At 40.0% G+C, this 14,506-nt stretch overlaps 1 protein-coding gene across 5 annotated transcripts in view; it reads left to right on the forward strand.

The window, feature by feature from the left end:
• Window positions 1–13,310, forward strand: part of ppp2r5eb (protein phosphatase 2, regulatory subunit B', epsilon) — a 46,001-nt gene extending 32,691 nt beyond the window's left edge. For 4 of the 5 annotated variants that reach the window (XM_042387971.1, XM_042387972.1, XM_042387974.1 and 1 more), the window contains exons 3-14: window positions 3,954–4,150; window positions 5,929–6,030; window positions 6,665–6,757; window positions 6,875–7,005; window positions 7,737–7,796; window positions 9,142–9,250; window positions 9,645–9,698; window positions 10,360–10,410; window positions 10,505–10,624; window positions 10,799–10,926; window positions 11,942–12,043; window positions 13,118–13,310. In XM_042387971.1, coding sequence (XP_042243905.1) covers window positions 3,954–4,150; window positions 5,929–6,030; window positions 6,665–6,757; window positions 6,875–7,005; window positions 7,737–7,796; window positions 9,142–9,250; window positions 9,645–9,698; window positions 10,360–10,410; window positions 10,505–10,624; window positions 10,799–10,926; window positions 11,942–12,043; window positions 13,118–13,217 — 1,247 coding nt within the window. In that variant the 3' untranslated portion in view covers window positions 13,218–13,310. The remainder of the gene's footprint in view (window positions 1–3,953; window positions 4,151–5,928; window positions 6,031–6,664; window positions 6,758–6,874; window positions 7,006–7,736; window positions 7,797–9,141; window positions 9,251–9,644; window positions 9,699–10,359; window positions 10,411–10,504; window positions 10,625–10,798; window positions 10,927–11,941; window positions 12,044–13,117) is intronic. The other variant, XM_042387975.1, reaches the window with a different exon arrangement.
• Window positions 13,311–14,506: the final 1,196 nt, after the last annotated feature.

A 14,506-nucleotide genomic window follows, 5' to 3' on the forward strand; every position in this document is an offset into this window, starting at 1 on the left:
CCCAGTAGCTCATGTGATTTTATTAACCATAATGTGACTGAACGGCTGAACACAGCAGCAGCAACACACGTGTGGCTGAGAGTAAAAGTGACGTTGCTGCAGACTGTGGAGGAGAGATATTTAACACATATACACACAAACTTGCAGTGTAACGTAGCAAACAGCATTTCAAAACTCCGGCCATTTGATTTATCTCACGTATCTAATCGTCACGTTTGGCGGCACGATTTCTTCTTCGTGCTTTTTGTATTAACTAAGTTGTACGGCGGCTATTAGAGGATGCCGGCCTTTCCTGAACCCCCCCCCCCCCCCCCCCCCGGGTGAGTCCTACGAGCGTGATTGGGTCCGCTCCCGTGCACAGAAACAAAACATACAACATACTTGATGAGGCTTAAACTAGCTCGTATGACGTGTTTCCTGATCGTGTCTAAAGGCAAAACTGATCTGATTGGCCGCACTCGAAGGTGGCGGAGAAGAAAGGCCAGCACGATAAATTGGGGCACACTTTGAGTCAGTCTCTCCTTGAAGGAATTGATGGTGTTTCACTTGGTTGTTCACAAGGAAAGTGATGGAAGTAGCTGTAAAAAAAAAAAAGAAGTTGAGAGAGAAGTTCAAACTCTTTTACACATTTGCACACTTACTGAGCCGATTCCTGTTGTTAAATCTTGACTTAAGACTCATGTTTTTAACCAGGCTTTTCATTAATGTCGTTTTTTTGCTTTTTTTTCTGTATTTAAAGTGTCCTTGGGTTACGTAAAAGGCACTTAAAATAGAATTATTACTACTTTGTTTATCACAGTTTAAAGTGGGCATGATATTCTGCCATCAGGAAGGTTTCGTGTGCTGTCAGATGATTGGACACACACTTTGTTTGAATTATACTGAGGCTTTAACACTTGCTTTTAGTTCCCCGTCTACATGTGGCAGGTTTTTTTTTATGATGCTTTTATTCAGGGCAACTTAAAAAGAGTGAGGAGGAGCAGGAGAGACATTGAATATCTTTCTCAAGGACGAGTAGACCGTGCAGCTACTTTAACATTCTGGTCCACATGTGTTGTGTTTTTTTAGGTATTTAGATCACTGAGTGATGAAAACAGTTTGGATAAACAGTGAGGTCAGTTAACGTCTTTATTTGAGATGTAATTCTTGATAAAAGTCAAACATTAGTGTGCATTTTCCTCTGATAAATGATGTTTGTGAGTGTTGTGGGAGCGAGGAGCCGGTTCTTCCATCCCACTAAGTTTGTGCAGCAGGGATTAAAGCCCTGCAGAGCCCTGCAGAGACCAGGACTCCAGCCAGTCAATCAGGGGTTTGGGTTTTTTTTTTTTGCATTTGTTTGTGGCTGGCCTGGTTGGATGCAGCCTCAATGAGCTGAGCTGAAGCAGGAGGTCAGCAGGTCGTGAGTAACTAGTGGCATTTGGATCAAAACATGTTCAGAATAATCACTTTAAATGCGCTTGATGAGATCTGCTGAGGGTTGTTTCCAAGGACAGGAAGCTGCACTTTTTTTTTCTTTGAGCGGTCAGAGCTTCAAGAAGAGGATTTCAACTATTTAACCGTTTCACTCTGAACAGCCGAATCGATTTTTGATCTAGAAGAAGACGCTTACTGATACAAGGCTCCCATCGGTCTGCAAAATGATTAAAACTGTGTTTATTAGAGAAAGAATCGTCATCCAGAAGTATTATTTAATCTTTATATTTAGCAAATCGTATCTGTATGATCAAGATTTCTTGACAAGATCCAGAATGAACCCTTATGAAGTCTTCATTTTAAACATTTACATCACAAGATCTGTCTGTCTACATTACAAGATCTAATGTAGCAACCAGATTTTATCAGACTCGCCGTGCAGTTAACACACTCTGATACACAAACTGTATGGATGCATTCATTCATACGCTCAGACATGAATGTGCAGGGTCATGCATGTGTGGACATATATGTACATTACTGTGCAGACTAAAAGGTGCCCTTCAGAAGGGAGTTAAATACCGCGTTACATAATCAGGACGTGAACAGTACAGGATTGCAACACATAAATAATCTTTGTTTTTAATTAATCTGTCAGTAATTTGGTTTTTGGTTAATGGTTTAATCTGTAAAATGTCTGAAAATGGTGAAAAATTATCCGTCACAGTTTCCCAGAATCCATAATGACGTCAAAAAAGTTCAAAACTCAAAGATGTTCAGTTAGAAAAGCTGTAAATGGAGAATGTTTAGCATTATTAGCTCCATGGATGTCAGTCGATCCTCCTTTGTTGATCCTTTAATTTGATAATTGTCATTTTTCAGGCAAAAATACCAAACTTTAGCATCTTAAATGGGTGAACTGACTGCTTTTCATCGTCTTACATATTAGTAAATTCAGTATCTTTGGGTTTTGAACTTGGTTTTGGTCACTGTTAGCGTGCTAGCATGCTGACGTTAGCATTTAGCTCAAAACACTGCTGTGCCCTTAAGTACAGTCTCACAGAGCTGCTAGCGTAGCCGTAGACTCCTGTCAATAAATAACAGTAAACGAGTTATCAAAATAGCTGCAGGTTTATGTTCAGTCGATCAATAATAACCGATCAATCAACTGATTGTTTCAGTTCTAAGCAGCTTTGTTTACATGCAGGTTGGGATTCAACATGTAAAGTGCAACAGAATTCAAAATGACAAACGGGCACTTTGAAGTTAATTTTGGAGCATGTTCCCACTTCACACACACACACACACACACACACACACACACACACACACACACACAGCAGCTTATCTCTTACATAATAACGGCCCAGTCCTGCTGGGACGGGAACATCAGGTCTGAGTTGTGGCGATCAGGGAAGGAACGCCGCGCGTCTCCCAGCAGGTCTGAACTCCGTGTGACCCCTCCGCTCACGTCTGTCACCGTGAGATCATAACAAAAGACACCTGCCGCCTCGTTCCGCCTGTACATCCATACGGTTTGCGACAGCTCAGCCTCCGTCGCTCCCGACAGAAACATTCACTGCTCCGGATAATGAGGCTGTCGCATTCATCCTGTCTGCACAGAGCAGCTTAGCAGGGAAGATGAATAAGTAAAAAGCTAACGCAGAGCAGGAAACCAGAGACCCGCGATTGTTGCATCCTTTTGTTTTCTGTGGCAAACAGTTTTGTCGAGATCCGTCTGAAAGCACTTATAGAAAACTTTGAAACCGCTGCTTAACCTGCATCCCTGCATCCTTTATGTTTGTTTCTTCACTCCTGCTTATAGGACTGATCATCTTCTGTTTATACCAGACTGACTTTGTGTAAAACATATTAAAAAATATATATATAAAATCCTTCAAAATAATATTAAAAGTATTATCTGCTTTCTGCAGAGCTGTTAACTTCATCTCGTCTTCATCAGCGGGTGGAGTTTACTCAGGCTTCACTGAAGTTTATGTCACAGTGTAACAGGTGTATTATATATGATGATGAAGATCCAAACCCCGCCTGTTATCATGTGATTAAAGCTGCATATACGTCTGTCATGTGGTCACAACTGAGCAAACTCTACTGACTGATGAAGACACGGTTGAAAGCTCTGGAACAAGCTAGCAAGTCTTTATTGGCAGCAAAAGAAACGACAAACAGGAAGAACATGAAGACAAGAACAAACACACCACTAAAATGAAACATTACAGATAAACAACTGAACCAACAAGACAAAAAATACTGTAAAGCAGAACTGAAATAAAGGAAGACAAACTGTAAACCAATAAAAAATGAAGTAAATCAAAGAATATTGAAGGAAAAAATTGTATTTCAGACTTCTTGGCTTGACATTATTTCAAGTGTGTGATTTTCTATCGATGCTTTCTGAGCTCTGCGGGAGTCAGAAACGTCTGCATGGTTCAAATTTACTTCTATACCAATGTAACTCACTTTTCTCTTCATCTCTCTCTCCCTCTGTGTGTGTGTGTGCGTTTGTTTCACGTATCCAGACGTGCCAGCGCCGGAGCAGCCGGAGCTGTTCCTGAAGAAGCTGCAGCAGTGCTGTACTGTCTTTGACTTCATGGACACGCTGTCAGACCTCAAGATGAAGGAGTACAAGCGCTCCACGCTCAACGAGCTGGTGGACTACGTGACCGTCAGCCGGGGCTACCTGACAGAGCAGGCCTACCCTGAGGTCGTCAAAATGGTGAGGAGGGAGAGGAACACACACGCTGGACGCACCAAAATGACTCTTTAATTTGATGAAACACAGACGTCAGAAGTTTACCAGTGAAAAGTTTCAACTGTTAAACTCTTCTTTTTTTCTCATTTAAACACATTTTCAAGACCCAAAGAGGTAAAATTATCTGATATTCCCTATAAAAAGATGAGAGATTAAATTCAAATAGGGATGCAGCTAACGATTCTTTTCATTATTTATTAATCTGTTGATTATTTTCTTGATTAATGGGTTAGCTGTTTGGCTATTAAATGTCTGAAAATGGTGAGAAGCCCAATTTAACGTCTTCAAAAGTCTCAGCCAACAGTCCAAAGATGTCTAGTTTACTGTTATAAAGGACTAAAGAAACCAGCAAATATTCACATTTGAGAAGTTCATACTGTGACTCATGTTTGATTGAAGCGTGATACGGAAATCTTCCAGCGTAGTGTGATATATACACGTTATAGTGATAGAGCGATTTCTCTGGAAATTCTTGAAAAAGTCACAAACACACACACAGAGTCACTCTGGTGGAAAAAAATGCTTGAAATCTTTTAGCTTGAGTCACAGTCTGTATATCTGCCGCCCTCACAGGTCTGAAGGTCTAAACACGCTTCAGACGAACCGTCTCATCTGACACTTTTGGATGAAATACAGATGTTTAAACTCAACACATTCAAACCTGCACTCGGGTCTCGTTCCTCTCAGTGTCACGTTTTGAGTTTTTGCAAAAGAAAAAGTGAAACTTGAACAGAAAAAACCCAACAAATGACTCCAAATACAAAGATATTGTAGATTTTAACAGCTTCACTTGCACTTTCTGCATCACCTCAGAGAACAGCTGACGAAATGTAAACACGACCGTATGATCTCAGCAGCAGCGGGAAGCTGAGGTTAACGTGTGAACGTGCGAATGTCTGTGAACTAAATTACCACTGAAGCCAAAGTAATAGTTCAAAACACAGAAATGTTCACAATCTGCCTATAAAAGCATGAACTCAGTCTACTGTAAACAACGAGAGAAACATTTCTTTTAAAAAGTAAACAGTCTTATTTCTCAGTGTTTTTATTTGTGTGTGTGTGTGTGTGTAGTCATTCCTAGAAATCAGGAGGAAACCGTTACAGGAAGTTGGTGTCTTGGTGTGTTGTGACATCTTGCAGGGTGTCACAAACCTCTGCAGAGAACTCTTGATGGTGACTGATAAACACAGGTTTAAGACTGAATATGAAGATGATCTAAATGGTGTCATAGTTTCATTCGTGGTCAATGAAAAGAGTCCAGCACGGCTTCGTGGCTCAATGTACAGAGACAGGAAGGAGAGGAAGTGAAGTGTACATGTTGCTACTGCAGATACAGCTGACATCTGTACTGTCATATTATCTGTGTGCAGCGAAAGAACAGGGACACAAACACTTCAGTGGACACATTTGTATTAAAAAGGCGGGCAAACATTCGCACCAGCTCAAAAAAAATGTGTTTCGCTCACTAAAACTTCACCTGAACGTGCAGAGTTTGTTTTCACAATCATCTCAGTTTACTATGTGAACCTACCAGCATGATTTGTGACATCACAACTGGTTTGGAGCCAATCGTGGGTCCAGTATGCAACTTACACAAATGTGAACACTTAGATCAGACTTTTTCTAGAGAAGCAGGAGGGAGAAGGAGTAGATTTTTAAGGATTTTTAAGGAGGTAATTGTACAGTTTTCGTGTGGCTAACGCAGTCGTAACAGTCTGAGCGTCCTCTTTGTCGTCCTCCAGGTGTCTCACAACATATTCCGGACCCTTCCGCCCAGTGACAGTAATGAGTTTGACCCAGAGGAGGACGAGCCCACACTTGAGGCCTCCTGGCCACACTTACAGGTAAACACAGTTAGAGATGTAATGTGTGTGTGTGTGTGTGTGTTTGTAGTGTGTTGTTGCATTTGGCTCCGGGGGTTTTTAGTGGTTCGGGTCCAGGTTCAGAGCCAGGCTCTCTTGTGTCTCACCTCCCCTCCTCCTTCTCTGTGTGCCTGCTGCCCAGGACTCCTTTAGAAATGAGATGCAAATCTCAAGGAGAAGCTTCCTGGTAAAACCTTCTTTTCTTTTTTGTTTTGTCTCATTCGCCAAATTTTCCAACATCATGAACAACTTTTTTTTTTTTTTTTTTTTTAAACCCCCACCCTCCCTTCAATCAAACCCATTTTATCACCCACATCCAGGCCAGTCCAGACACTTCTCTTTACCCAGCTCTACCCCTGTGCCTTTTGTGACCTTTGACCTCTAATCCAGTCCAGTCCCAGTGTTTCCGGGGTTACTTTAAAAGTTCTCATTTCTCAGAAGAAAACTTTTTCTCTTTGTTTCAGGACAGATTTTGACTTTTTTTGTTGTTGTTGTTGTTGTTTGTTTAAACATCAACAACTCACTCATCCTCCTCCTCTCTCTCTCTCTCTCTCTCTCTCTCTCTCTCCCTCCCTACTCCATCCTTTTCTTCTTCTTCTTCTTCTTCACTTTCTAGTTGGTATACGAGTTCTTCATCCGGTTCTTGGAGAGTCAGGAATTCCAGCCCAGCATTGCCAAAAAGTACATAGACCAGAAGTTTGTCCTACAGGTGAGTCACTGAGACCGTCTGCTTCTTTCTTATATTTCTGTTATTTCTTCTGTTTATTTCTTGCTTTTCTGTTGCATCACGTCTGTCTGTCTGTCTGTGTGTCGTCCCTCCGTCCAGCTCTTGGAGTTGTTCGACAGCGAGGATCCTCGGGAGAGAGACTACCTGAAGACAGTCTTGCATAGAATCTACGGCAAATTCCTGGGGCTGAGGGCTTTTATACGAAAACAGATCAATAATATTTTTCTACGGTGAGTCGACGCTCGTCTCCACGTTAACCTGACGCCGTTCGGTTTAGACCGAGGTGTGTCGGAAATGTTACGGCGACTCGTGTTTATTAGGGCTGCAACTAAAGATTTTATTATTTTATCAACTGATCATTTAGTCTCTGAAATGTTAAGAAATAGTGAGAAAATGTCATTTGCATCTTCTCAGAAGCGACGATGACGTCTTTAATTTGCTCGCTTTGTTTGACTAAAGGGTCTAAAATGTTAAAATATTCAATTTACTATCAAATATTTAGCATTTAGCATGTTTGAAAAATGAAAAAAACGATTATCAAATAGTTTTCAGATTTGATTCTTCTATTCTTTTAAGTGAAGAAAGCGACGTGTAACATTTCCATCACATTTAAACACTTTTCTGTAATGAAAAGGAGCTTCATAAACCAAACCTAGAGGTTGAGAAGTCTTCTAATCTGGACTCAACTCCTCCATCGTGTTTCTTTTTTTAAGTAGGAAATCTGAATTTTGGACTTCCTGGTTTCTGTGAAATGCAGAGTTAAACACATGTGACTCATATCAAATAGTCCCTGCTGTCTTTTTTCTTTTTATAAAGCTCGTCATTTATAGTTTCCAGTCAGTATTTTCACTTCCAGATCATCTGTTTTTTTGGGCCACTTAGCTCATGTGTTTCAGTTGTTTAACCTTTCTCTCTCTCTCTCTCTCTCTCTCTCTCTCCTCTCTGTCTGTCTGTCGTGCAGTTTTGTTTATGAGACGGAGCACTTCAACGGGGTGGCTGAGTTGCTGGAGATCCTGGGGAGGTATGTGAAGAGGCCTCCGACCTTCATCCGCACATTTACATTCTGCTCTGTTAGCGACGGCAGCAGAACTGAGCTCAGTCCCCCCCCTCGCCCCCCCCCCTCGATATCTATCTGCCTGTTTTTGTTTAGTGCTCACGACGAGGATGTTTTCATCTTTTATTTAATCAGGCGGTCTTGTAGAGATTTCTATCATTTTCAAAAAAAATCGATAAGAAACAGCGAAGAAAGATGATTCGGCACCATAAAAAGAGGATTTGAACAGAGTTAGAGATGTGAAGTTCAGAAGCAGTTTGACTTGAAGATAAGAAATAAATTAATTCTCTCAACAGTCGTTTAATCCTTTAAAAAAAAAAACAAAACTGACAGTTTATCAGCTTCATGTCAGGAGTCGCGTCGGGTCATTTGACATGCAGACGAGGTCGAGGATGATCATCTCACACTGATCCATATATATATATATATAAAAATATATCTGCATAATCCCTTTAGAGCTGCTTCTGTGCTCTGAATATTTAATGTCAAGTTGAGCCAGACTCACATTTACACCTTTTATGTAATTCCTTCAATCAGCATCACAGACCAGAGAAGCTTCAGAGTGAAGTACGGTTGCAATTAACCGTCAATTTTATTATCAATGAATATTTTTCTATTCATCAATTAGTCATGTTGTCTGTACAATGTGAGAAAATAGTGAAAAATGCTGTTTGTAATTTCCCACAGTCCAAGTATTCAAATGTCTGATGAAATTTTAGTATTTTAGAGCAAATCTTTACTTGATTAATCTAAAAAAAGATGAGTTTCATGTGTTTTTATTGTTTAAAACAACAGTGTAAACAATCCCACAGCTGACTGTAGTTGTAGTTTTAAGTCGGGCTGCACTACATTAATCGTTTCGTCCTGTAAAATATCAGAAAATACTACAAAAATGTCCGCTGTAGTTCTTTAAAGCTCATGTTTATCTGATCAGCTGTTCAGTCTCTAAAGACATTCAGTTTACGATCATGTACGACACAGAAAAGCTTCAAATCCTCACAGTCATGGAAGTTTTTGCCCTAAAAATCAACTAAAATGATCATTTGTTGATCAAAGCAGCGGATGGACTGATGGTTGCAGCCGTAGTTTAAAGCAGCAGCATCGTGTCTGAAGGTTCCTGCAGCTCATCACTTCCATCTCTTCATTTATCCCGTACAAACAGCCGGCTCTTTGTCCTGCAGCTCAGTGATCTTCCACTCGCTTTCAGAGGGTCACAATGAAGCTCTTTCATGTCTTCATGTTTAATTTATGTTGATATTTATATTTTTCCCCCCCTTTCTAACTCTCACTCTTGATCTCTCTCTGTCTCCAGTATAATCAATGGTTTCGCTCTGCCACTGAAAGCGGAGCATAAACAGTTTCTGGTCAAAGTGTTGATCCCCCTCCACACTGTCAGGAGTCTGTCCCTCTTCCACGCACAGGTAATATATGTTTGATTGTGAACGCATGTGTGCAAAGTCACTTCGCTGTCCGGCTGCAAATTCACTGTTCTGGTTCACTCTCGGCGCTCTCGTAGCGTCGTTTTGGGGCGGAAGCAGGCAGCTGTTTTCAAAATAAAAGCTCTAAAAAAAGCTGCTGTTCACTACCTGCTCAGCACCAAACAAGCTGGTGAACATAGTGGAGCGTTTAGCAGCTAAAGAGCAGATACAGACAGAAACACGACTCCACATGAATGATAATGTTGCTCCATTGTGACAAATATGTAGGTTTGAATCATCTTGACAGTTTTATTTATATATTTATACTGTAAGTTTTATTCTCTGAGTTTCTGTGCTTAAGATAAAGTTCTAACCTCTGACCTTTGACCTCCTGCAGTTGGCGTATTGCATTGTACAGTTCCTAGAGAAAGACCCAACATTAACAGAACCAGTAAGTACTTTTCATTTGTTACGTCCTTTATATATATAAAATCTCTTCGTATACAGTTTCTGTTTACGTCTGCGTGTGTGTTTCTGCGGCTGTAAGACACATTTCAACACAAGTTAAAGTTGAAATATGATGAATTTGTTAATGAAAAAACAGCCAGTCAGTCAGTGCTGATGATGGTTGTTTGTTTGAAATGCTTAAAACTATAAAACAATCCTTATCTCAGTATAAAAGAGTATGAAATATGCAGCCGCAGCCGCTGAGCGACCACATGAGAGCTGAGACTGTTTTTAAAGAACGTAGTTAAAACGTTTGATTCAAACCGCTGATGTCAAAGTTAAAACAACAAACCAAAAACAATTGTTCTTCCTTCTTTGTTGAGATCCTCTTTAGCTTCCACAAAGTGGTCTCTGGTCTTCCTGAGATCCACGAGACCACAGCAACACTAACAAATCATAAAAGCTCCGAAAACCACAATAACTAAAAGTATCGTCTGTGTATGATTCATCAGATAGTTTTGGTGACTTTTTTGGAAGGAAAACTACTTTGTGAAATGTTTTATGTCTTCGGGCAGCAGACGCTCTATAGACAGTTAGACGGTTTGTTTGTGGACGTGGAAGTCGGCTCAGTTTGACTAACTCTTCCTCTTCCTCTTCATCATCAGGTCATCAGAGGCTTACTGAAGTTCTGGCCAAAAACCTGCAGTCAAAAAGAGGTGAAGCTGCTGTTTCTTCATGTATAAACTGTTTTTGTGTGTTTTTTTTTTTTTTATGTGTAGTAATGTTTTTCCCTCCCGCGCTGCGATGCAGGTGATGTTTCTAGGGGAGCTGGAGGAAATCCTGGACGTCATCGAACCCACACAGTTCGTCAAGATCCAGGAGCCGCTCTTCAAACAGATCTCCAGATGCGTCTCCAGCCCACATTTCCAGGTCAGTGACGATCCAGCGCCAACGTCACAATATAAAAGACAGACTCGGTATCACTGTGATCGACCTGTAACAACCTTTTTTTAAAAATCTACTGAATATAAAAGAGTTTTAAGGTGGAACGCTTGAGTTATAGAAGTAATTCCTGGTTTTAAACGTGGATTCTTCCCGTCTCAGGTTGCAGAGCGAGCTCTGTACTACTGGAACAACGAGTACATCATGAGTCTGATCGAGGAGAACTCCAGCGTCATCCTGCCCATCATGTTCGCCAGCCTCTACAGGATCTCCAAAGAGCACTGGAACCCGTGAGTGACTCCTCGCTAGCTTTGTGTGATATAGATTTTTACTAATGTTCAGATTTCAGAAGGTGTCGTTTGGTTTTAGATGATTTTGGCCCCAAATTTATGTTCCCACTGAAAGTTGTGTTGTGTTTGGATTCTGGTTGATATTTCTATCATTGAACAAGGTTTACATCCTGATATTGATAGAAACCGTCATTTAATGATGTCAGATGTGAGCACAGCTTTGGTGATATTTAAAAAAAGACTTTTCCTTCTAAATTGGCAAATTTGGAAAGTTTTTTAAAAAATCTGGAAAATGAACTTGAGAATTTGATATCCAGGTATTTAAACGCTTGTAAATTAAACAGATGAATTTAAAGAGAAACGTCAAGGTTGGCGTCTTTAGTGAATTAGTTTTGTAGAAACTGGATCCTCTTTTTCTTTTTTTAAAAAACAGAATGTCATTTGACGCTTTTCAATTAAATAAAAAAAACATCAACAATAAGAAAAATATCAAAAGATAAGAAAACTTCACATCCTGACACCTACATCCAAACAAAGAAAGCACAAACAACATAAAGAAGGGAATAAAGATATAAAAATGGGGGAAACATGAACTGGATTTACCAAAAAATATATATATATTCACATTTACAAAGTTTTACAGTAACAAATATGGATTCTGTTGCTAGTTTTGACATTGAGGTTGAAAACAGACGTGTGTACACTTGTAACAGACACAGACTTATAAACTAGAATCTGCTGGGAGTATAAATGAGGAAAAATAACATCCAGAAGTGTGAAAATAAGTCGCAACGTGACGAGAAAACACAGGAAAATACAACTGAGCAGTGACGTTAGCGATGTTTCTTTTCATGTTAGAAAAACTTTGGACTCAAATGTTCCGAAAAACTAAACAAACACACTAATAAAACATAAAATCATAACTGAACTCATCATTTTCATAAAGTGTGAGTTCAGTGAAGCCGTGGTGGTCAGGTGTGAACTGTGTGGTCTCTCTCTCTCTCTGTGTGCGCAGGGCGATCGTGGCGTTGGTGTACAACGTACTGAAGGCCTTCATGGAGATGAACAGTACCTTATTCGATGAACTCACAGCCACTTACAAGTCGGACCGCCAGCGGTAAGAAACTGTCAACATTCACATCATCATCATCATCACCATCACCATCATCATCACTGACTGAGGATTCATGAATAATGTGATGCTTAACACACACAGTGTTACTATCATCATGTTTTATATCAGGATTAATGTTAACTGTGGTTTTAAAAGCAGCAGCAGTAAAATGACCAATAGTGTTAATAACAGCTCACACTTATACATATTTATATATTTATTGACTATTTATTATTATGTGTTTTCTCTTGATTTTTATTGCTTTATATGAGGATTAATATGAGCTGTGGTTATAACAGCAGCAGTAATAAAAGGACTGATAGTATAATAACAGCAAGTAGTAACTGTTGAACTCACAGCAGTAATAATAATAATAATAATATATAAACATTAAAGTGAAACTTCCTGATTATGTCATTAAGTTTGGTGTTTATTGGCCAATCAGGATTCAGAGTTCGCCAACAGTTTAGTTGAAGGGACGTACAGTTCTCACTTTTATTATCCTGATTCCCAAATTCAGGTTATTGATTACTGATCAGCGTCCTGTTTTTCTTTTGTCATTATATAATCTGTAAATGTTACTGTAGATCAGATTTGGATTATTATTCCTCAGCAGTATATTTAAGGTGAAATGAGGCTTTAACTACAAATCACTTCTTAGTTATAACTACTGACCCGATACGGAGCACATCAGCTGGCAGCGTGGGTGTTATTGATCCTAGCTCAACCTTTATTCTACTGTTATTAGTGCTGAGTTTAGTTTTATTGATTATGTGAATTTGTTAAACTGTTAAGAGTTCATATTTTGTTCAGTTTCAAGCTCAAATTTGCTCTTTAATGTCGTCGACTGTCGTTTTGTGCTTGATTAAATTTTTATTAAGAATCGGTTCAGGCACCATTTTAACCAGTACTGTATCATTTAAGCACCAGTATCAGATAAAACCCAAACAATACCCGACCTCACGCTTATAAAGTGGATACGGCAGATCTGTCTGACTCACTGAACCAATCACAGAGCTACCGAGTCTCAAACAGACGATAAAACCTGGTCCTCTGTGTCGTGTTTTTATTTTCCAGTGAGAAGAAGAAGGAGAAGGAGCGGGAGGAGCTGTGGAAGAAGCTGGAGGACTTGGAGCTGAAGAGGGGCCTTAGGAGCGACGGGATCATCCCAACTTAACAAAGACAGCGCCACGCTCCCCTCTGCACCGCCCATCTCCCTCCCCCCATCCCCTCCTCTCCCCCCTCTGACTCCCTCTTCCCTCCATCCTGACCCCGACTCCCCCCCCCCCTCCTCCCCCCCGCCCCCTCCCCTCCCCTCCACATCAGCCATGTCTGCCCAGAGCTCCGAGAAATCCCCCCGATAAAGGCCGTCTCTGGATGGACACGGAGCGCCCGCTGGTTTCTTAATTGTTTTTTTTTTTGTTTTTTTTTTCTTATGTTTTTTTTTTTTTTTCTCCTGTGTTTGTGCGACTTACTTTACAGTAGATTCATCACGTCTGTTTTCATTATTTCAACAACACTGTAAATAATTCTTTTTTCTTTTTTTTTTTTTTTTTTTTTCCCTTAAACTGATATTATTGCAAAACGGAAAAACAAAACAATAATAATAAAAAAAAGGAAGAAAAAAATAGAAAATGAGAAAATGACTTGTGTGGGAGGGGGATTTAAACAAAAAAAAACAACTTTTGGACTGTAGGACATGAAATGAACTCTTGAAAAACAAACAAAAAAAAAACCCATCAAAAAAAGAGAAGATAGATTGATTTTAACTCTTCATCCTGATCTTCTTCAGTACAGTCCCGTATGTAAATTTATTTTTTTTCCTGGTTCTCCTCTTTGCTTTTCCTCTTGTTGCCTCCATCTTTCTGTTCCCTCCTTCCTTTCTCTCTGATGGTGCGTCTGTAATTTCTGCCCCCCATGTGGGACATCCAGACTGATTACCCCCCACCACCCCCCTTTCTTTCCCCTGCAAAGGTTCCTCATGGACCGCCCTTCTCTCTCTCCTCTGGCCCACCTGCGTACAGGTTTTCCTCCTCCCTGTTTTAAACGGGGAACAAAAAAAACATAAAAACAACAACAGGGACTTTCTCTCTCACACACACACACACACACACACACACATTTAAACCATATCCTTTCGAGTGCGTCTGTTCTACAGTCGAGCAGTAAGGTGAAGAAGGGTACATTTTTGATAATTCATGTCTCTAAAGTGGGAATTTGTGCTCTCAGTATACTTATTTAATTCCCTTTAAACTTCTACCCTCAAATCACACAGTTCATTCCTTCGATTTGAAGTTTTTGCTCCCAAAAATACTGAAATATTATCTCTCTAAAAGTGGGAAAAACTCCACTAGTCTGTGTCACCATTTGTTCCTAATGTGAGGATCAGGATTTCTCACCTACAAAATAAGAAAAAACTTGATTCTGATACACAAAATTGCATTTATTTTTGGGGCTTTTTTTCTA

Source organism: Thunnus maccoyii, chromosome 16, assembly GCF_910596095.1.
Source record: "Thunnus maccoyii chromosome 16, fThuMac1.1, whole genome shotgun sequence".
In the NCBI taxonomy this organism is placed as follows: Eukaryota; Metazoa; Chordata; class Actinopteri; order Scombriformes; family Scombridae; genus Thunnus; species Thunnus maccoyii.